At 53.5% G+C, this 20,508-nt stretch overlaps 1 protein-coding gene across 5 annotated transcripts; it reads left to right on the top strand.

The window, feature by feature from the left end:
- The first annotated feature begins 4,214 nt into the window (after positions 1–4,214).
- MOB3A (MOB kinase activator 3A) lies at positions 4,215–18,659 on the top strand. 5 transcript variants are annotated; one of them, XM_032203840.1, is made up of 5 exons: positions 4,215–4,268; positions 10,152–10,234; positions 13,775–14,328; positions 16,403–16,605; positions 17,249–18,659. In XM_032203840.1, exons 3-5 carry the CDS (start codon positions 13,911–13,913, stop codon positions 17,276–17,278), a joined length of 651 nt encoding a protein of 216 aa, XP_032059731.1. In that variant the 5' UTR covers positions 4,215–4,268; positions 10,152–10,234; positions 13,775–13,910; the 3' UTR covers positions 17,279–18,659. The 5 variants fall into 5 exon arrangements, with proteins under 5 accessions (XP_032059731.1, XP_032059732.1, XP_032059733.1 ...); XM_032203841.1 differs by lacking the exon at positions 10,152–10,234 and having other exon boundaries at positions 4,218–4,268; XM_032203842.1 differs by lacking the exons at positions 4,215–4,268; positions 10,152–10,234 and adding an exon at positions 9,089–9,287.
- The last annotated feature ends 1,849 nt before the right edge of the window (positions 18,660–20,508 follow it).

Raw genomic sequence — 20,508 nt, 5'->3', positions numbered from 1 at the left:
CTCTGAAAGCTGTGAAAGATGTGAGAATTGTATGGGATGGTGCATTTTGTGTTTTTGCTTTTTTATCAGCTGGGGAGGGATTTGCAGCAGTGAAGAAAAGTCCTGCCAGCCATCTCCCTGATGTGCCTATCAGGTGCTGGTCACGTACCTGCTCATACCTGCTCCCCCAGCAGCAACAGCTCTAGTGCATGTCATGCCTTAGCAGAAAAGGGATCTCCAGTGTGATAAACTGGAATGATGTTGTTCTTTATCTCTTGTATTTTAAACTGAGCCGAAACTTTACATTTTGTTGGGAGCTTCCAGCTCTGCACTGAGAAAAATCCATTGCTTGCATTAACTTGTTGGCCCTATTACCTGGAGATAAGCTCCTGCTGCAGAAGGAAGCACCAAGTCATTTGCTTTCTGCATGCACTGTGAGCGCTGTATTTTATTCCCATGTTGGCCTGCAGGGAGGCTGCCTGCTTGCTATGCTGCATTGTGGAACTGCACAAATCTGTCAGGATGAAAACAACAGTAAACATCAGTCTCTTTGCAAATGAGAGGGTCTGCATGGAGAAAAACAACAAAACAACAGGAACCACTTGGAACAAATGTCAAGTATTTAATGAGCTGCAGGACCTTAACTGGCCAGTGCTGGAGCTTCCAGTGAACCTGGTGCTGTGCACTTCTGGCTTCAAACAGCAAGGCAGGGTTGTATCCTGCTTTCTGCATTTACATCCTGTCAACATTCATTGAGCAACTGGATACAGAAAATCAGTCCCTATTTAAGTGTGTTTTTTCACACTATACTATGAATGAGTATGTAAAAGAAAAGGTGCTCAGCACCATCCTTCCAGTGCAAGGAGAGTGGCACACTCCAAGCCCCCAGGCCTGCAGCTGCCCCGGCTCCTCCCTTGAGGAGCAGCGATCTTGTACCTGTGGCTGTTGGACACAGCGTGGGATCAGGGACTCTGTAGTGACCTCTAAGCTGCCCTGCACCAGCTGGGAGCTGCAGGAGGCCCTGCTCACAGCCTGGTGCTGTGTGCATCTCTGCAAGAACAATGATAGGAAATGAGCTTTAGGTCAGGGCTGCCAGTTTGGGGCAGAAATGGGGACATCTGGAACTGCACCTTATTTCAGAGAGCACTGAGATCCCCCTGTTTTTGCTTGCAAAATGGCAGAAGTGTAGAACAATGCTCTAAGTGCAGGGCATGAGCGAGCTCTCCCCACCATCCACCTGCAGGCTTTGGGCTGTGGCTAACTGCTGTGCTTTTAGCACAGCTTGGTTTTAGGCTTCACAGGGACTTACCGCCTGGCTCTGACTTCCTTCATTCTAATGTTTGTAAAAACTTCCCTTTGAACTGACAGCTGTGTTTTCTGCTACTTCTCCTTCTTACTTGAAACTTCAACTATGTGCTGCCTCTGTGACCACATCACTGCTAGCAACCTGTCCCTGACCAAGCAAGAGTTGAACCGAGCTAAGAGCAAAGCATGAGAGTGCAGAAACATCTCTTCCACTTTTGGCCCTAAAAAAAGGGGGGTGAGGGAGATGGGAAAGTGGGACTGTTCTGGAAGAATGGAAGCCTCCAAGGGTGGTTGTGCCTTCTGCACATTTTCCATTCCAGTACAATCCTGCACCAGCCCTGTGGAGGGCTGGAGATCTTCTTGTCCAGTTGCTGTCATCTGTGCCGACATCTTGCTGCTGTGGCTGAGGCCTCAAGTCTCGTCCTGTCCTTGCTTCTCTTTCACCACTGCTGCCCTCTAAAATCAAGGGAAAAAGCTTTCCTCTCTCCCTTTTGCTCATGGCCAGCCCCAACCCTTCCCCTGACCTTTTACCACAGCACCTGCTCTGTGAAAACCAGACAGCCATGGGGATTTTCTGAGCTCAACCCTTTGCTCTGCACTTCTCTGTTCGCCTTTTGCTGTGACAAGGGTGCAGAAAACCCAATCCAAGAGGAGGCTGTGCCATGGCAGACCAAACTGCTGAGCTGAGAAACTGAACCGAGCTGAGAAACTGAACTGTTGTCTCTTCCCTGCAGGGCAGGGATTTGCTTGCAACATCCCATCCACCTCCTACACCCTGACTGCACTGCCAGGGAGTTTATCCATGGCTGAGAAAGTAACAGTGAGTCCTGTTTTCAATTCATCAGGTCAATCAGGTGGTGAATGTTATTTCAGGGATGACATTATCTTGTCCAGGCAGACAGCTGTAGGTCATGGACTGCTTTTCTTCTAGAAATTATGAACATTGGTTTAAATATTGGTACTATAAAATTTTGCTTCCGATTTCTGAGCCTTGCCAGTGTTTAAAGGACACCTCAGCCTGCTTTTCTGTCACACCACACAGATGAGAACTGTATTAAGAAATGAGGAAAACCTTCCCTGGACTCCAGGAATCAGCATTTCTACTGCAGAACCAAACAGGGTGAGCTTTTGTCATGCGCTGTGCTCTGCAGCCAGACTACTTGTTTTTTAATGAATAATTTAATAAGTAATTTCACCGAGGTGCTCAGCAGGATGCCTAGCATGGACTGCAGTCCCCTGGAGGGGACTGAAGGCTGGAAGAAATATGAGAAATCCTGTGAGGGTGACACCACATGCCTGCAGCCACCTGGGACTCGGAGCTTTCTCATGGTCCGGATCTGGCCCTGGGCTGAAACAGGGCTGGGGCTGAGCCAGGTGCCAGTGAGTGCTGCTTGCTTCGCCCTGCTTTCTGCACATGACTCAGCTTCACCTCAGAGGTGGTTTAGCAGCAGGATGTCATTAGCTTGCTGTGTCAACATCTCATTCCATCAATATCATCTCTAATTTAATCCATTAAGGTTTCTAAGAATAACCGGCTTTTGCTAATTACAAAGAAGTATGAATTACCTCAGAGCTGTCCCTGATAAGCACTGGCAAAGCTCAGCTGAGGTGATGCTCTGAGGCTCTGTGCTGGCCAAGCAGGGCTGCGAGGCCAGAGGGGATGAATGCCCAGGTGAAGAGAGAATCCCTTCTGCTGCCAGGGCATCGAGGCTCCTGTCACACCTACTCGAAGGGAAGGCAAGTGGAAGAAACGGCTCTGAACAGTGCAGGGAACCACAACAACCTGTTTTCCTCACAGGATGCTCGAGTTCCTTGAGTTAACTTTCAAGGTACACACAGGGGCAAGAGGAAATCCCTGGAGTGCGGATATTTCATGCGATAGGAAGCTGTGGCAGCCTGTGACCAGGAGCAGGAGGAAGGGCAGGGGCTGCACCCAAGGCTCGTTTAAGCGTCATTAAAGAAGTATTGGCTTGGACGTGTTCGTAGCCAGAGCAGGAATTCCCACCTGCCATGGCTTAACCCTATTTTGGGGAGAGGGAAAAGTAAATAAAGAAAAAGATCTGAATAGTGTTGCTTAAATTCTGCAGCGTGTTGAGGGATTGGGCTGAGCCCCAGGCACTTGGTGCTCCCTTGTGAACTTCAGTGGTGTTACGGTCCCAGAGCCCTTCTCTCAGGTAATGGGGGCTTTGCTTCAGCTTTGGCTGCCGATTAATCTCCAGCTGAGGCAAAGGGTGGGCACCTCAGGCTCCCCAGGGAGTGACCCTTCCTCCCAGCACCCTACAGCCCTGTCCTGGTACCGAACAAACACCGGTGCTGAGGCGGGTCGGGGGCAGGTGCCCTCTGTGAGGTGAGCACCTCACAGCCCTGAGAGGCTGCTCCTAAAACCTTGTAGGGCCAAACCCGGGCTGCAGGAGGGGGTTTAAGGGTTTGGGGAGCCTGGGCTGGCCCCAGTCAGACCCCGGCCCCTGCGGGACTGGGCTGGGGCTGCAGGGCCCGGGTGGGGATTTGGGGGCGATGGGGGTTTGGGAATTTCCTCTGGGAACCGCAGCTGGGCTGCTGCCGCTTTCCAGCTTCCAGGTGTGACAGAGGGAACGGTTGCTCTGCTCACAGGTTTGAACAGGTAGATTAAAAAAGAAAAAAAAAAAAAAAAGAAAAAAAAAAGGTAATAGGATAAAAAGGGAAAAAAAAAAAAAAAAAAAGGATAATAAAAGCTGGAGGGGTCATTAACAGCAGCAGTAGTTTGCCCCTGCTTCTCCCTCTGGGGGCCTGAGGGTTCCCGTCCCATAAAACGAGAAGAAAAGAGAAAGAAAAAAGAAAAAGAAAGAAAACGAAACGGACGCGGCCTCCTGGCCGGCCCCTCCCCGCCGCGCCGGGGGGCGGCCCCTTTAAGAGCGAGGAGTCCCGGCAGCCGCCGGGAGCGGGGCCGAGGCGCGCGGAGGAGCGCGGGGAGCGGCGGCCACGGGGGGCTGAGCGCGGCCGGACAGGTGCGGGGGGGGTGGGGCTGGGGGGGGGGGGGACGGGGAAAGCGAGGGGGGGGCCTTCGCCTCCGCTGGCGATCTGAGCTGGGTCGAGTTTCTTTCATTTGTTTTCTCGCGTGGAAGGCGGCCTCGTGGCCTCCCGGCCGGCCCTGGGCCTCGGGGGGCTGCTGGTGAGGGGCCGCCCCGCCGCCCCCGGCCCTCCCCCCTCCGGCCCCGCCGCCCCTGCTGCGGGCGGGCCGCAGGAGCCGGGCCCCGCCTGGGCTCCCTTGGCCTCAGAGAACCGCAGGATCCCGTCACGGATCCCTAGAGCGCCCTGGGCTGAAAAGGAGCTCGGGGCTCAGCCGGTTCCACCCCCCCTGCTCTGGGCAGGGCCGCCCGGAGCCGCCTCCAGGGCTGGGACAGCCGCAGCCCCCCCGGGCATCCCGCTCCAGTGCCGCCCTCTTGAGGGAAAAACTTCCTCCGAATTTCCGACCGCAATCTCCCCCGTCTACAGTTTAAAAGAAATCTGGTGTGTGCGCCAGGAGGGATGAGAAGGGCAGGACAGGAAGCCCTGGGGGCAGGGGGGGCTGTGAAGTTGTCCAGTGCCTGTCGCAGGTGGTTGGGAAACCTCCTGTCGGGTCTCTTCTGACCCGAAGAGCGGCCACACATCCTTCATTTCCATCCCTTTGTTTAAAACCCTTTCCAGTCTGGAATTGCTCTGCTAAGTTGCAGGGCAGTTGTTTGTTTTTTTTTTTTTGCTGGGAGATGCAAGGTTTCCCCAGCCACCTGTTTATCGCCGTCCTCAGCACTTTGTCCTTGCACTCTGCTTCTTTTACAGAGCTTTGGCCTCACGTTCACCTCTGCATTTATCTCTTGTCATTTCTTAGATCCTGTATTCCGTGTCTTAGATTCAGTTTCTGTCTTAGTCGCGTCCCTGCAAAGCTGACTTGGTCAGGAGGGCGAGCAGGCTCAGAACCTCTTTAAATTCCCAGAAAGAGAGGAGAGGAGCGCTGGGAGTTCACGCCAGGTTGGTGATGGGGAAGCAGAAACTAATGCTCCTGGTTTGCACAGGGGATCTGGGCCCAGATGCTGAGCAGGGAGCAGTTTCCCTGTGCCTGGCTCACTTTTAGGATCTGGGGTTCTCTTGGGACCTGTTGAGGTTGCACAGTTGACTGTGGCACAGGCAAAAAGGACAATGAGCTCTCCTGTCCCTTCAGCTGGGGCTCAGCGAGCTTGAAGCATGCTCATCATCTCGAGCAAAGTCCTTCTTTGTGGCTTAGCTGTCCTCTGTCACGGAGCTGCTTGCCAGATGCTTTCGTGGCCACGTTTGGCTGTAACACGGCCCTTCCATTGATGAGATGTGAAGTGCCACCCAGACCAAAGTGGCGCGATTAGCTCTGTTTGTGGAGGTTGGACTGGGGGTTGACGTAACGGTGTTTTGTAACTAATGCTTCTCTGTACGTGGGCCAGAGATCTCTATGGCCGCAGTACACAAAGGAAGAATGTTTCCCTTGTCAGCAGTGAAAGCATGTGGGGTCAGAGAAGAGATTGCAAAACCTAACCCGTCCTGGCCACAAGAGTTCAGATCTGGGAGAAGATTCAACTTCTGAGTTTTAATTTCTTGTAAGGCAGGAAGGTATTTTGTGATACTTGAGCCATAAATGCAGCTCTAAGTGGATCCATAACCAGCTTTGCTGGAGGTTTAGGAGATTATCTTTAGAAATGCGTAATATCCAGCTAATGCTTCCAATGAAGAATGCACCTTAGGCTGCACGTTCGTTTGCCATTCTCCAGATGCCCTTCGGAGGCAGCGTTATCTGCGACTCTTGGTCTGCTTCTTGCTCCCTCTGGAGCTATGCTGTGCTGATAGTGCTGCTCAGCTCGTGATGAAATGATGGAGGGCTCCTGGGTGAATTGCTGCTCTGAGAACACCAAGTGCACGGGGAGCAGAGGGGAGGGAGCCCAATAACCCCCCTGGGGGGGAATGAGGATGATGAAGGCCATAAGAAAACCTTTGTAAGTCTGCACATCCATCCAGCTGTGGTGGCTTTGACTTCTCGTAGAAGTCTAGATGGAGTCAGTAGACGCTTTGTCGTTACTTAGTCTCTCCAAGAAGAGGTGAAGATGGTGATGCTGATGGGTGTCCCCTTGTGCTGCTGGCCCCACACAGCTGGAGTTTGAGTGCTGCTGGGCTCAACTCTCCTGCAGTGACTGTGCTTGGTGTTTGCCCCCATCCTCTTGGGGACTGCATGGCTGCCTTCCCACCCCGTGGCAGCGCAGACCTCCTTGCAGGGCAGCGTAAGGCTGGTCAGGAGCCTGCCCTCTGCTCCCTGCCACCAGCACCCATGCAGTGTCTGCAGGAGACCCCCAGCTCCCAGCCCAGGTAGGGGCTGGATTTGGGTGAATGATGGCTCTGGCTGTGTGCCTCTGCTCTGGCTTCTGGGGAACAGAAAATGAGCTGGAGCCATTCAATACGTGCTCCAGTTGGTAGCAGAAGCTGAGTAAGACCCGTTACTAAGCTGAAAGCCACTGTAATTGTTCTTGATCTTAACTGCAGGCTTACGTTGGGGTTGCTGTCTGGGCCTTTTTTTTTTCTTTTTTTTCCTCCTCACTGTATGCAGGAGGTCTTATGATGTGGTTTGTCTTGAGGTGATCTCTAACTCCACATCAGTGGGCTCGTTCCTTGCCTTTGCTGCCTGGAGACACGTTAGTGTGCTGGGCCGCTGCCATATCTCCTCGTGGAGGAGAGGAGCAGGCCTCGTGGGCACCCGCTTTCAGCAGGAAACAATACGGCTTTCTTTTAAAAGCATCATGCTAACGTGGGGAGAAGCGGCGCTTGTCCGTGGGACTGGCCTGCCCGCGGGGAAGGCTGGCCGTGTGGCCAGCTCATGCCCCGGCCCCTTCCGTGGGTGACACCTCCCGAAGGCAAGATTCATGCTCCAAATCAGCCACCCCTGCCGCTTGGGCAGATCCTAAAGTTAGAGGAAACCACTGCTGGTTCAAAAATGCCCCTGCTCAGTGGGGATGACCATGTAGAACCCGTGAAAGCAGGAAGAAATGTGTAGTTCATGGCTTGGACTCAATAAATACCACACTGCCCCTTATGAGTCCCCTGCTGAGGGGCAGAACTGGGCTGAAGGACAGCAAAAGGTGTTCCTGAACGAGCCACCTTCAAAATACAGCCCTGCAGACCTTGAAAAAAGCTGTTCTGAGTGTGCCGTCAGCCACCCACGGAGTATGGTTTATCCTAGAAATATTTGTCTGTGCAGTTAACCTGTCTCCTGGAGTCGTGACCCAGCTTGTCGGCTCAAGGCAGCATCTGCGGAGCCAGCAGCAGATGAGCTCTGCCTCCACACGCAGCCGTGATCTGTCCGAAGCTGTGTAAGTGCAATCCATGGAAGCCTTCCAACACAGCCATGCCTCTGACATTGCAATAGATACAGATGGCACGTAAGAGGCAGGAAAATCGGCCCCAAATCGGTAATTATGCAGGCTCTAAGAGACGTTCCTGTTGCGCTGTGGTCATTTCTAGGCTTTTAAGTGAAGATTTTAAATTGCAGAATCTGCTCTCTGACCCTGTTGAGGAAGGGAAAGTAGAAGGGGTGACCTTAGAAGCTGACTTTCTCATGTGGCTCTGTAACCACCTGCGGCTGCTGGCCGGGTGGGGACAGGCGGTGCTGGAGCCTCTGACGTCTCCCAGGCAAAGTTCGGGGCGATGCAGCCTTCCCTCTGCCCTGCCAGAAGCCATCCTCCAGGCCCTGCTCCTTCCGTGAGCATTTCCCTGTGATGTGAGCCCATCACACAAAGCCCACGCCGTACCTCCTGTTGTCACCGTTGTGTCTTTGTGGGCTGGAGCATCCCAAACACCGAGCTGAGCAGCTGATGCTGGCCTCCTGCTCCTGCATCCTGCGTGTGGCGGCTGAAGGTACGTGCCTCCGGCTGCTCGGCCCCACGAGTGCTTGCTTCGCTTGGGTCTTCCAACCCGTGTGGGGCTGAGCAGGGATTTCCCCTTTAATTTATCAACTGACCGGAGGTTAAAATTGACCGAATGCATAGCCTTTAAGGGGAAAAGGAAGATACCAATGAAAGCCACCATAACATTTCTTGTCCTTTTTATACTGTTTCCTTTTCTTACCTACTTGCAAATGCTGCTCGGCTCCACGTTTGCATGGCTTTAAGTTGTGCAAGGAGACCGTCCTGCCCCCGAGCAAGCCTGGTTCCGGGAAGTACCTGGGAGATGGCGTTTGTATGATTTTTACTCGGAGTTCCCAAATTGTGCAGCAGCTTTAAGCTGCAGGGTATAGGGGTGGCTGGTGACCAGCAGGACTTTCTTAAAACAGACTTTGTTGTGAAGCATAGAGGGCTCTTTGTTTCTCTAAGCCTTGGGAATCTAACATCTGAAATGTGCGTTTCTAGGTGGCCCTGTCCCATGTGTTGTAAAGGCCGCTATTAAACCAGTTTCCAGAAGGAAAATTTGGATATTTTCCTGCTGAGCAGCAGAGGGAACTTGTTGCTTGTGCACAACCCAGGCTGGGGTTATCGATGCGGCTGCGCCAGCTCTGCCCTGTGCTCCCTCTCCTTCCAAGCAGCTCCTGGCCTCTGTTGCCAGCAGCGAGCAGAGAAAAAATGGGAAGAAAAAGGAAACATGCAGGGCAGCTTCTTGGCTCTCCTCATGCAGCAGCCTTTAGTTTCCTCGCAGAGGAGAAGCGCTGCTCTGGCCTGGCTCTGCTCAGCTCTCCGGAGCACGGTTTCCATTTTGGCTTTTCCAAATAACAGCACGAGTCTCCTCGGCTGGGGAGCACGCAGCTCCGCGCCGTCAGGGGCAGTGTTACGGAGCGTGTGGAGGGGGGTGATTAGCGTTGGGAAAAACATTGGCAGCTGCCTCGGCCAGCCACAAGGCTGCCGTGCCAGACAGGAAGCCGGCCTACGTGGAAGCGCCGTCTCGCAGGAGTTATGAATGGTCGGACGTGCCTGCCGTGAGCCTAAACCCTCGTGTTCTGCCCCAGATAGTCCTCGGCGTGCTTCGCCCTCCCACCCGTGACCAAGGTAAGCACAGGGGCATACCTTTTGGTCCGTGTGTTGTAAAACTGTTCGAAAGAGCAGCTGAAAGCCTCATCCGGTGAAGGTAAGCTGTCTTGCTTGTTGCCAGACTTGCTTTAGAGGCACAGAAACTTGCCATCATTAGTGCCCGTCCAGCCCTGCTGGCCATAATTGGTCCGATCCTTGCTCTCTGTATGAAAACCTCTCCTTTGATCATAGAAACCCAGGATCATCTTTTACTGAGAAACTGAGCAGAATGGCTGTGGGAAGGTATTTGTGAAAGCGTGGGGGGGAAGTTATGAAAACCATGTGCGTGTGCGTCTTTACTTTTTTGTTTAAGGTCCCTGAGGCCACCTTGCTGGCTTCGCTGCTCTGGCACGCCCCGTAACTTCAGTCTTGCCTGGAAGTGTTCGACGTGTCTGATGTGCCGTGGCTGTTTTGTCAAACTGGCACGGGAGTTGGTGTCCTGCATTGGAAGCTCTGCGTGAGCTGCGAGGGTGGGGGGCCGCTGCTCCCTGCTTACCTCATGCTTCTGGGGGGCTGCAGAGAGGGGTGCAATGGGTACAGGGGCGCCACTGAAGGGCTGCAGTTACATAAGCTGCCCCCGAAGGGACTTTTGGCAGGATTTTGTGTAAGTGTTTAGCATCGATACTGCTTGGTGTCATCTTGCGGTACAGCAGCATGGCTTCTGTAAAAGGAAATTAGAGGAATTAATTATTTTGAGAAATATGTTGCTCGCTGGGATTTACTCGAGGGCTCAGCAGCAAGATGTGAGCTGCCTGGAGCTGGGGTCACTGGGAGGGAAGTGGCCACGAGCCTCGCCCCTCCCCGCCAGCAGCGTGAAACAAAACTTTTCTCTCTTTCAAAAAGGAGGAAGCTCTGCCTCGGAGCCTGCAAGCGCTCGCAGGAGTCGCAGAGACGAGCAGAGCGATTTCAGGAGGGTAAAAACGAAGGTAGGAGCTTCCCGACGCGCCTCTGCAGGCTGTTAGTGGTGGAGGGGAGCACGAGGTGCGCTCGGAGGCGATGGAGCCGCCGTGGGACCCTGCTTGTGGGTGGGGGGCCGCGTGCGGAGCGTCCCGCGGGGCCACAGCGGGGGCAGCACCACGGCTGGGAGGCCAGCGTGAGAGGGAGGCCGCCTCCAGGGGCTGCGGTGCAGGCTTCTCTTTCCCTTTTTTTGTGCCTGCTCTGAGCTGTGTGTGAAAGCGAGGAGAGCCGGGTAAGTGACGCCTGGACTCCCTCTGCCCCGAGCCTTTACAGTGAGGCAGCACTGCGCGATCCGCTGCTAGCCGCAGGGAGGAGGGATGGCAGAGGGAACGAAGGGCGCTGCCCCGGGTCACCATCGGCAGAAATGGGCGTTAGGGCTGGAGCTGTAGGAGCAGGGTAAGGGTTGGGAAGGGAGGAGAGGGCCAGGCCTCCGACCCCACGCTGTGCGGCTGCAGCAGCCAGGGGAGCCCAGCCCCGTCCCTGCAAGCAGCGGCAGCGCCGCTCCTCCGGGGAAGCTGGGGTGGTTTTGCTTCCGCCAGTCTGCCACGGCACAGGGCTTTGCAGCAGCTCTGATCTCGTGGGAGGGATGGCCAAGGTCCGCTTGCACCGGTGACGTCCGCCGTAATCTTGGCTGGCTGGAAGAGAGGAGGAAACAAAATGTACTGCAGGCTTGTTTGTGTGTTGGGATTTTTTTCCTCGTCTTTGAAGCTTGCAAATCCCACTCAGGTGCTTTGCATGTCCCATGTGCTAATTGTTTGTACTGTTTCCTTTCTCCTCTTCATAAAGACAGTGTTCTAATGCTGCCAGAGCAATGACTCCTGCCTGTGGAAGAAGGTGTTGTACATGTGATATCATCTTCAAGCAATGTCAGTGATGCTTTTGGTCTGTCTTTTCTTCCTTTTTTTCTAGTGCCAAATGCTTCGTTTAGTTCATTTGCACTCAAAAACCATAATTAAATATGCTGAATCTGCTTGAAGTCTTAGCTACTAGTTTTGCTAATGCCTTCAGACAGATGCTGAATCGTCTGCAAGATGATTGCTGCTGTGTTGAGCTCCACAGCTCTCAAGAATGATGTCTCTTAGGAAGAGGAAGTTACATGTATTTGTAGGGCAGACGCTGCCTTGATACCAAATAAGCCGTATTAAAATTCTCTTCACCCTGTGCAAATGATCATTTCTTCTGGAAAATGGTCTAAAATGGTCTATGTTTGCTTCATGACATGTGCAGGGTTTTTTGTTGTTGTTGCTGTTTTAACTCTGCAGCTTTGCTATTCAGTTTTAACCCACCCTCCCTTTCACCAGACAGGGATGGGTTTTCCAAGCCCGGGTCAGGCTGTGGCTGCAGGGCCCAGCACGGATGCCAGGGGAACCACTGGAATTCTTAAGACAGTTCCTAAACAAGTAGGAACAGAGTTGTAGTACCACACTGAGGATGGTGCCAGTCCTCCAGAGAGCTGCATGAAAGGCAGCGCTCCTCCATCTTTACTGCCTGCTTGTTTAAAGGATATTTCTTTCTCCACCTCCAGTGTAAGGATATCATCGCGTGCAAGTGCTTCTCTGGAACCGATTTCCTGCTGGAAGTAGCTGCAAACTCAGCACCTGCTGTCCACATTGCTGGTGCGGGCTGATCGGCGCCTTTGGGGCATGGTGGGGTGGGTGCAGCCCCGGCGCTTCCGCACCGAGCTGCAGGATGTGGCCAGGCTGTGACACAGCTCTGGGTAACCAGAGCTCCTTGCTCAGACATCTCTCTTCATCCCCTTTGCTACTTCCTCTCACTGAGTCTGCGGTGCAATCAGAGGCTTCTCGAGGTCGCATTTTCTGGAGGTTTTCTTCTTTTTTGTTTTTTTTGACTCTGGTGTGGTAGCTGGGTAGGGTCACAGCAGCAGCCATTCCGGCAGCACTTCTTGCAAGGAGCCTGTGGCGTCAGCGTGGGCGCCGTCACGCTCACTCGACGCAGGGTGAATCTTGCTGAACCACAGGAAAATATTTTCCGTTTGTCTCAGTGCGTGTCGTGGCTGTGGTCACGGCCTGTGTCGCAGCCAGAGCTTGGTCTCTGTACAGAAAAGTTGGCTCAGCCCCTTCCTGCAGGAGAAGAAGGGCTAGGGAAAGGCAAGCGTGTTCTTACGGGGCAAGCTGGGGTGGTTTGGGTTTTTTTCCTTACTGTCATTAACTAAGAGAACAAGGCTTTGGTTGAAGTCCTTTAATCTCTCTCCAGAGAAGAAATGCTGATAAGCATGATGCAGCGTCTGTTAAAGGTGGGCTGGATTGCAGAAAGGTAGTCTTGACTCGAATTTGAATTTTTTCTTGCCAGAGTTTGGGGGCGTTATTTACCTATTCAAACAACGCTACAGCTAAGGCGATTTTCTGCTTGGTGGAAGGGACTTGTTTGCTTGTTTTCTTAGAAAATTATGGAAACTGTTATTTGCCGCATTCTATAGTCCATCAGCTTGAGTTTCTGTTGCTTTATTTATTTCTCTGTCCAACACATGCAAAACAATATTTTTGGTACAATTTTCTGCCTTGAGTTTCCATCAAAGAGCCGCTTGACACAAATTATGTGAAGGAATGGATGTGGGAACAAAGGAGGTATAATTAGCTACAGATAAACAGAGCTGTGTTTCTTGTCAGCATCCTTTCAAGATCTTAACTTGTGTCTCAGCCTCTCAGAGCCGATTCGTTTTCATAGACTGGAAGAGGAAGACAAGCTTTCCCAGTCCTGGAGCTTTCAACCAGGCTTCAACATGGAGTGAGCTCAGCTGAAAGGAGGAGCACAGTTGTGCTCTCTGCACCTGCAGAAGAGGCTGTGGCTGTTTTTGAAGCTGGTGCTATTTCAGGATACTGAGTTGCATCAACTTCTCATTTCTCTCAGCCTGTTTTCATCTTGTCCTTAGTGCTACGACAGCGCACGCAGCTCCTGGTCAGACTGGTATTTTGTTAGAATACGTCTGGCAGCAGAGGTGGGCTCTGTTGTAGGATGTCATAAAGTTACCTTTGGAGTAGGTTTGCGTGCAGAGGGGGGAGAAAAGCACAGGTGAAGGATCTGATTCAAGTGATGCCTAACTCAACGTTAAACCTTCTTAAACCTTTGCTACTTTCCACCTGAATAGCTGGCACTGGAGTTTCTTCTCCTTTTGGTGGGATTTGGGTCTCGCTGTGCTGATGTGATCTCCTGCGCTGGCCCTGTCCCTCTCTGCTGTCTTGTTCTCATCTCACCCTTTTCCTGGGGACCTTCCTGGCTTCCCTATCCCCATTCTGAGCACACAGAGAGGCTCACGGGGGCTCCTGACCCAGCCCAGCTCACCCCCAATGGCCGGACTGTTCCTCTGCTCCGGACTCTCCTGGGAGGGGAGGAGAGAAAAGAAAAGAAAAGCTGGCGCTGGCTGCCCCTGCTCTGCTCAGATCGGGGGCGAGGGCCCATATGGTATCCCAGATCTCTTCCTATGGGATTTAGACCAGGTTTCCTGTTGAGAGAGCTGCTCCTAATCGCTGCCCTTCTGTGCTGCATTGCAGATCAGGACCAGATGAGCAGAAGGAGGTTTCTGTGAAGATCAGAGTCCTCGCTGCCCTGCCCCAGGAAGTGGCCCAGCAGCTCTGTGTCTGCAGCTGTCATCGCTACAGGCCTGGAAAAAAATAGAAGAGAAGAAAGATGTCCCATGCTTTAAAGCAAGTGTTCAATAAAGACAAAACCTTCCGGCCCAAGCGCAAGTTTGAGCCGGGGACTCAGCGGTTCGAGCTGCACAAGAAAGCCCAAGCCTCGCTCAACGCTGGCCTGGACTTGAAGGTGGCCGTCCAGCTGCCGCCAGGAGAGGAGCAGAACGACTGGGTGGCCGTGCACGTGGTGGACTTCTTCAACCGCATCAACCTGATCTACGGCACCATCAGTGACTATTGCACAGAGCAGTCCTGCCCTGTCATGTCTGGGGGGCCCAAGTACGAGTACAGATGGCAGGACGAGCACAAGTACCGCAAGCCCACGGCCCTGTCTGCTCCCCAGTACATGAACCTCCTGATGGACTGGATTGAGGTACAGATCAACAACGAGGACATCTTTCCCACTAACGTTGGTGAGTTGGGTTCTGTTTGCAGCTGTGGGGAGGGAGGCCAGTGCAGAGCCTTCTCCTTTGAGCCCTCAGGTCCTGGTCCAGGAGATGCTGTTTGTGGTCACTGCTGCCCAGGTCACCATTGTGGTACAGCTATTGCTTTTTGGGCTGCTTGGAGGCCGGCAGTGTATAAGCTCTTCCAAGCACCTGAGAAACTTCAGGCCTCTTCTTGAGTGCTAAAATACCCAGAGCTGTAGAGATCTCATTTGAAGTTGTGGATACCTCGAGGAAAGCAAAGCCAAGCCAAACGAAGGGAACAAAAATAAGAGGCTGCTCTTAAAAAGCCAGTCTCTGGCATGACCGTCAGCAGTTCCTGCTGGACGTGGTCTCCTGAAGGACAGCTCTTTTTGAGCTGATTGCTGTGGGTTCAGTGCACGTGCTCTGCGTTGGCCTGGTGATGGTGGCCATGTTTCCCTAATTAGCCTCTTTGTTGTTGCAGGCTGGCATTAGCTGACTCTGCCCTTTCTAGCTCGGTGCTTACTGGCATGCAGTCAGTTGTTTGTTGCAGCTGGGTGGGATGCTGACACGTGCATGGAGGGAGGGGCATTGTTTTTATCTATTGCCAGGGTGATGGAAAGGAGAATTTGACCAAAGACAACTAAATCTGCAATCCCAAATACAGTTTCATGTACTCACTTTGGGACAAAAAAGCTGTTTGTTTGTTTGTTTGTTTTTGTGGTGATTTCAGTATCCAAAGCATTAGGTAAATATGATTGATGACATTGAGAGCTCCCACTTTCTGGAAGGCCAAAGACCAGATGCAGCAGAGACGTGTACGGTGGCAGGGAGGACGTCGCTGCTCCAGTGCTAGTCCTGGGGTGTTTCACGGCAGGGTCAGCTCCTTGCCTTCCCAGAGCAGCCCTGGGCAATTGCCGGGCTCCTCCGCATGGCCCTCGGGGACCTGGGTTGATGCTGGAGCCCCGATGCAAGCGGGGTTCCAGGGGCTGCCTTCCTGCCCCTGCATGCGGCCCCTGTCACAGCGCAGCCTTGTTCCCCCCCCCCCGTGGGGCAGGCGGAGCATCTGCAGAGGCAGGGCTGGAGGAGGCGTTTCTCAGCTCCCTCCTTCCTGCCACCACATTTATGCCATCGGGACTCTGGCAGGATACGATTGGCCTGTTTGGGATGCATCTGCATCCATGGGGCTCTTCTACCCCTGCCAAAGCACTGCTTAAACCGTGTGCAAGCAGGGCTGTGAAGAGCTGGTCCTTCAGGCAGCCAAAGCACTGAAATCCTCCCCATCCGTTCCTCCTGGCACCCAGGAGGGTGCGTTGCCTTTATTTAGGACTGTTTTTGTAAAACTCTGGGGACTATAAATAGGGTGTTTTTGTTCAGGGAGGCAAGACAAGTTTCCTGCAGCAGGAGGGTTGTGGAGTTGTTGTCCTCAGCTTTGCTTTTACCTGATACCAGTTCCTGCAGGGTGTTGAAAGGGTTTCACTAATCCTTGTTCCTCCAGAAAGGACCTGTGTGAACTTTAATACTGTGAGTTGGCCACTTGGCGAGGCTGCTTTGCTGCAGGCCCTGGCTAAACAAATCCCAGTGAACTCAGACCAGGCTTATCCACTGGTGCCTTTACAGGGGACCCAAATGTCTTTAATTTTTAACCGAAGAGCTAAAGACCTATCAAACTGTGAGATAACTGCAGGGGGATATCTCTGACGCTTTCTTTGGGGAAATTGCTTCTGGAGAAGAGCTCAGTAGTTAGTAATATTTTGCACTGTTTATGTAAACATGCCAAGTAGGAGTAGAAGAAAACTCTTGGACTGAAGCAGGTGGTGGGAATCTGATGGTGATCCCCTGCTTTTAGCTCTCAGCTGCTCACAGCAATTGATGGTGTGCAGGACTGTCACAAATTGATGCTTTGAAAAATCTGACCCAAAATGGAAAGGAAAAAGGAGAGGGGAACTGGAAATTACTTTGGACAGAACTCTCTCCCTTTTGTCTCAAAATGTACCTGTTCTATCAAGAAGAACTTATTTTATTCCTGAGGAACCCATTCCTACTTCTGTGAAGCTTCTCATGGCTTTGTCTCCCCTCCCAGGTACTCCCTTCCCCAAGAACTTCCTCCCGGTGGTGAAGAAGATTCTCTCCAGGCTCTTCCGAGTCTTTGTCCATGTCTACATCCACCACTTTGACAGGATCACCCAGATGGGGTCGGAAGCCCACGTGAACACCTGCTACAAGCACTTTTACTACTTTGTGAAAGAGTTCAACCTAATAGACACCAAGGAGCTGGAACCACTGGTGAGTCTGAGTGAGTGCAGAAGGAGTGGGCTGGGGGTGGAGGTGTCACGGTTGCCCTCTCAAATCCCACTGCTGGAATCGAGGCTGTGGGTTGGCCTCGCAGTTTGGCAGTCAGGAAGATGGGAGCTGGGATGTGCAGCTAAGCAGGGTTGTTTGGGCATCAGCTGGGGGAAGATGACTTGTTCTCCAGCAACCTCCTTGTGTTTTGGGCAGCCAGTTTGCCTTGTCTGCGCGTGGTGTTTGAGCTCAGCCCCATTCACCATCCAGGATGGGGAGGGAAGAGCAGAAGTCCCCTCTCTGTGCTTACTGCCCATCCTGAAGAACAAGGGCACCACCACCACAAGGAGCCTACAGGATGGAGGGTGTGACATGGTAAACCTAAGAGGTAGCTGTGACATTTGGCTCAGCTGCTTACGGCTGTAGAATTTGAAGAGCTGTGGGGCAGTGGAAGGTGTCCCTCCTGCCCCGGGATTGGGAGTGGTGGGGGAGCACAGCCCTGCCCCTCCTGGAGCGCTCAGTGACAGTGTCACCGCGTGCCTGAGAAGGGTACTTCCAGCTGAACAAAGGTGAGATTTTTTCATCCACACCTTCACCTGGCAGTTTGGATCTTAGTTCACGGTTCCTTGTCATGTCCCTTTGACAGAAGGAAATGACCTCCCGGATGTGCCACTGAGATCAGACCATCCTGCTCTCACCTCGGCATCTCTTCTGAGGACGCAGAGTCCCACTCCTGCATTGGAGACATGATTCAAGGGGAGAACAGAGACGTTTTCTTAAAGAAATCTATATATTTTTAATGAGTTTCAATGTAAAACTGTGATATTGCAGGAATATTTTTTTAAAGATGCTCTAGATAAACTAGTTTTTTTTATAGTTATTTCTATAAAAAAAAAAAATATTTTTGGCCACTTGGTGGGAATGTTCGTCCTCTGAGGAGGGAGAAGCCAGCCTGTGCTGCCTCTCCTCTGCCCCCTCACTGCAGTGGCACCAGGAGCCGAGCCAGGTGCGCCAGGTAGAGCCATGCCGTGGAGCTGGCGCTGGGATGGAAGCGGTACGTTCCTCTGGACCTCCACCTCCTAAATGTGAAGGGAGGTTACATGTGGGCATTGGGGAAGAAGTGCTGGTGCACACAGATTCACTGGGGCACCACAAGGAGCTGTCTGGTTCCAGCACTTCTTCCGTTGGCTGTGCGGTCAGTTTTTGGACAGAGCTGCTTTTGTGCTCACCCTGCACTTGGCATCCTGTCCCCAAGGCCTGCCCTGCCTTTCTTTCTCTGTGAAAGAAGTCAGACTTGGGTTTCTTTCGTGGCCAGACCAGAGCTGCTGCTGCTGATCTATCCTGCAGCTGTGCTGTGCTGGAGCGCTCCTGTTGTGAATCTGCTCTTGCCTCTTGCACTAGCTCTGAGCTGAGCTGCTCCTGCTGCACCGCCCCGTGGGGACAGGATCGGCACTGGCAGCACTGGGACAAGTGGACCCGTGCCTGGTGGGAATGAGCAGAGGGAAGGCGCTGGGACCAGCATGGGGAAGTTGGCTTCTCAAACACCTGCATTTCCCTTTCTCCTCGCGGTACACAGACCCTATTGAGGAACCAGGCTGCTTGCTCTCCAGCCTTGCTTACAGGCTCTATGTGGACCACTTTCTGCTTTCCGTTAGGGTACTAAACCTTCTCTCTTCCTCAGCAGCGCTTCCTTGCTCTGCCACATGTCTCCTCTTAACCAAAGTGTCTGATGGGCAGCCAGAGCCAGGGGCTTTGCCTCCTGCTTGCACAAGAGCTCTGCTGCCTGGCCAGAGCCTGGCAGTCCCCCGAGGTAGGTAGATTGGGCTACCTAGGATCAAGGGGAGAGCGGGGAGCAGGGTTTACAGGGAGAGAAAAGGTTTCTGTGAACAGTGACCAAACTACCACTAACCACTTCTTCATTAGAAAGTTTTTTTTGTGTCCTGGAATCTCTGTATATACATGACTCTTGTTTCTTGTGCTATCGTTAGGACACGCGTACAAATACCACTATAGTTCTCTGACATGAAACCAATAAATTATGCTGTATTTACATAGCACGCTCTGATTGCTAAATGTCTCATGATTGCATGTTCATCAGAGGCTTTCTATCAGCAAAACAAACACGGGGTGTTGGGACTCCACGGGAAGTGCAGTGCAGAGCTACTAAAAGATGCCAGGTGCCAGTTCCTGGTTCTGCTGCAAGGTTTGATTCCTCCTGTTGCATCTCAGCTGCTCTGAGCCCTGCTCGTTTGTGGGGCCAAGTGTGTGGGTGCCACAGCTACCCCAGGAGGCTGCGGGGTCCTGCTGTGTCTGTGCAGTGTCACCGTACCTCAGGGCTCTGTGTTCAGGCTGGGGGCTCTCGCTTCCAGCAGTGTGGGTGCTGTGCTCGTCCCCTCCAGGCTGGGTGCCACTAGAGGGGGCAGCGGGGCCATGGCCAGACCCAGCGTGGGGCTGAGCCCCCCAGTGCCTGCACCCAAGGGAGGCCTCGTCCCGCAGCCAAGTGGCACAAACCCACTGGGAGCCCCCAGCGCTGGTGGCTGGGGCCATCGATGCCACTGCAGCCGTGCCCGTCCTCGTCGGCGTGCAGCGGCGCAGGATGTTGCCCAGACAAGTCAGCAGAGCTGCCGCAGCCTGCACAGCCCTTTCTCAGCTGCTGCCTCCGCCTTTTCCCCTGCTTTCATCTCGCCTTGCGGGGGCCTCGTGTTTACCCCTTCGTGCGCGGGAGCTGCCCCAGTGCAAACGGGTTGAGCCTGCAGGCATGGGGGCTGCGTGTGCCCAGGGCTGAGCTCAGTAATTTGACCTTGGTGGCTCAGTAATTTTATCACTTGTCTCCCTGGTGCTGGTGAGGTGCAGGCAGAGGAGTTGGGAATGCTTTGAGGGCCCAGAGAAGAGCAGATTTGCAGCTCTCCCCTGTGGCAGGGATGGGCTTTGTGGGTTGAGTGGGGCTGACCCTTCCCATAAACACGGACAGCAGCAGCCCCTGAGCTGCAGCAGGCACGGCTGCCTGGCCCTGGGTTGCTTTGCCAAGCACAGCCCGGCCACAGTGCGGAGGGGTCTGCAGTAGCCGTGTGTTCGAAGGGAAATTGTTCACAACTCTGGCTCGGCATGGGATCACCTACTGGTCTGGAAGAAACGATCATGGCATGTCCTGGGAGCTGCAGGACAAGGCTGCTGCCCTGCGCCCCTGCTGCGCCCTCTCCTTCCTGAGCCAGAGCTCCTCCAGTCCCCACAGCAGCTTAGGAGTGCAATAGGGCCTCCTTTCTAGCTCCTCTCCAGTTTTAACCAAATTGGCCCCTGGTTTCCAAAGCTGGTGATAAGAGACAGGGATTGCACAAGCCCTCAGAAACCAGCTCCTGGGGAGCAGGGTCTGGGGTTCTCTCAAATGCATCTGAACCTGTGCTCAGGGGACACCCATGGGGTCCAGACAAACCCCAGGTGGGTGCTGGAGGCCATGTCCCCACTGGATGAGGACAGGGAAACATTCCTGGCCACCGCTGCCTACCCAAGCAGCAGCTCCACAAAGGGAAGGTGCTGCAGAGTGTTCTGCCAGGCTCCGAAACGCTTCGGCCCCTCTCTGGGAGCAGCTGCTGGCGACGCAGTGAAGCCCAGGGGGAGGCACGGCACCGGCCAGGCCCTGGCTGAAATGTGGGATATTTGCTGCTGCTCCATGGTGCTTTAGCTGCACTGGGAGCATTGCCAGGGCAGAGCTGCAAGGCAAGCACGTTGCTGACCCCCACCCCAAGCAGATCACAGAGGTTGCTGCATACCAAGGATGGTGCTGGGGGGCACCCCTGCAGAGGAGCCAAGGGACTCCTTTCCCATCCCCAGAGCTGCTGCCTCTGCCCGCTGCTTATCCCCCTTCGCACCTTCGGGGTTGGGGAAGCTGAGGCACGGTGTTGTCCCCTC

This window comes from Aythya fuligula, chromosome 26 (assembly GCF_009819795.1).
Source record: "Aythya fuligula isolate bAytFul2 chromosome 26, bAytFul2.pri, whole genome shotgun sequence".
Lineage (NCBI taxonomy): Eukaryota > Metazoa > Chordata > Aves > Anseriformes > Anatidae > Aythya > Aythya fuligula.
The sequence above is the reverse complement of the archived record's forward strand: the minus strand, read 5'-3'. Positions and strand labels throughout refer to the sequence as shown.

Bases quoted from the DNA above. Each gene is read 5' to 3' on its own strand.
- MOB3A (XM_032203840.1), top strand. From the start codon at position 13,911: ATGTCCCATGCTTTAAAGCAAGTGTTCAATAAAGACAAAACCTTCCGG. The intron at 14,329-16,402 runs GTGAGTTGGGTT...CTCCCCTCCCAG, and splicing joins CATCTTTCCCACTAACGTTG to GTACTCCCTTCCCCAAGAAC. The intron at 16,606-17,248 runs GTGAGTCTGAGT...TCCCTTTGACAG, and splicing joins CCAAGGAGCTGGAACCACTG to AAGGAAATGACCTCCCGGAT.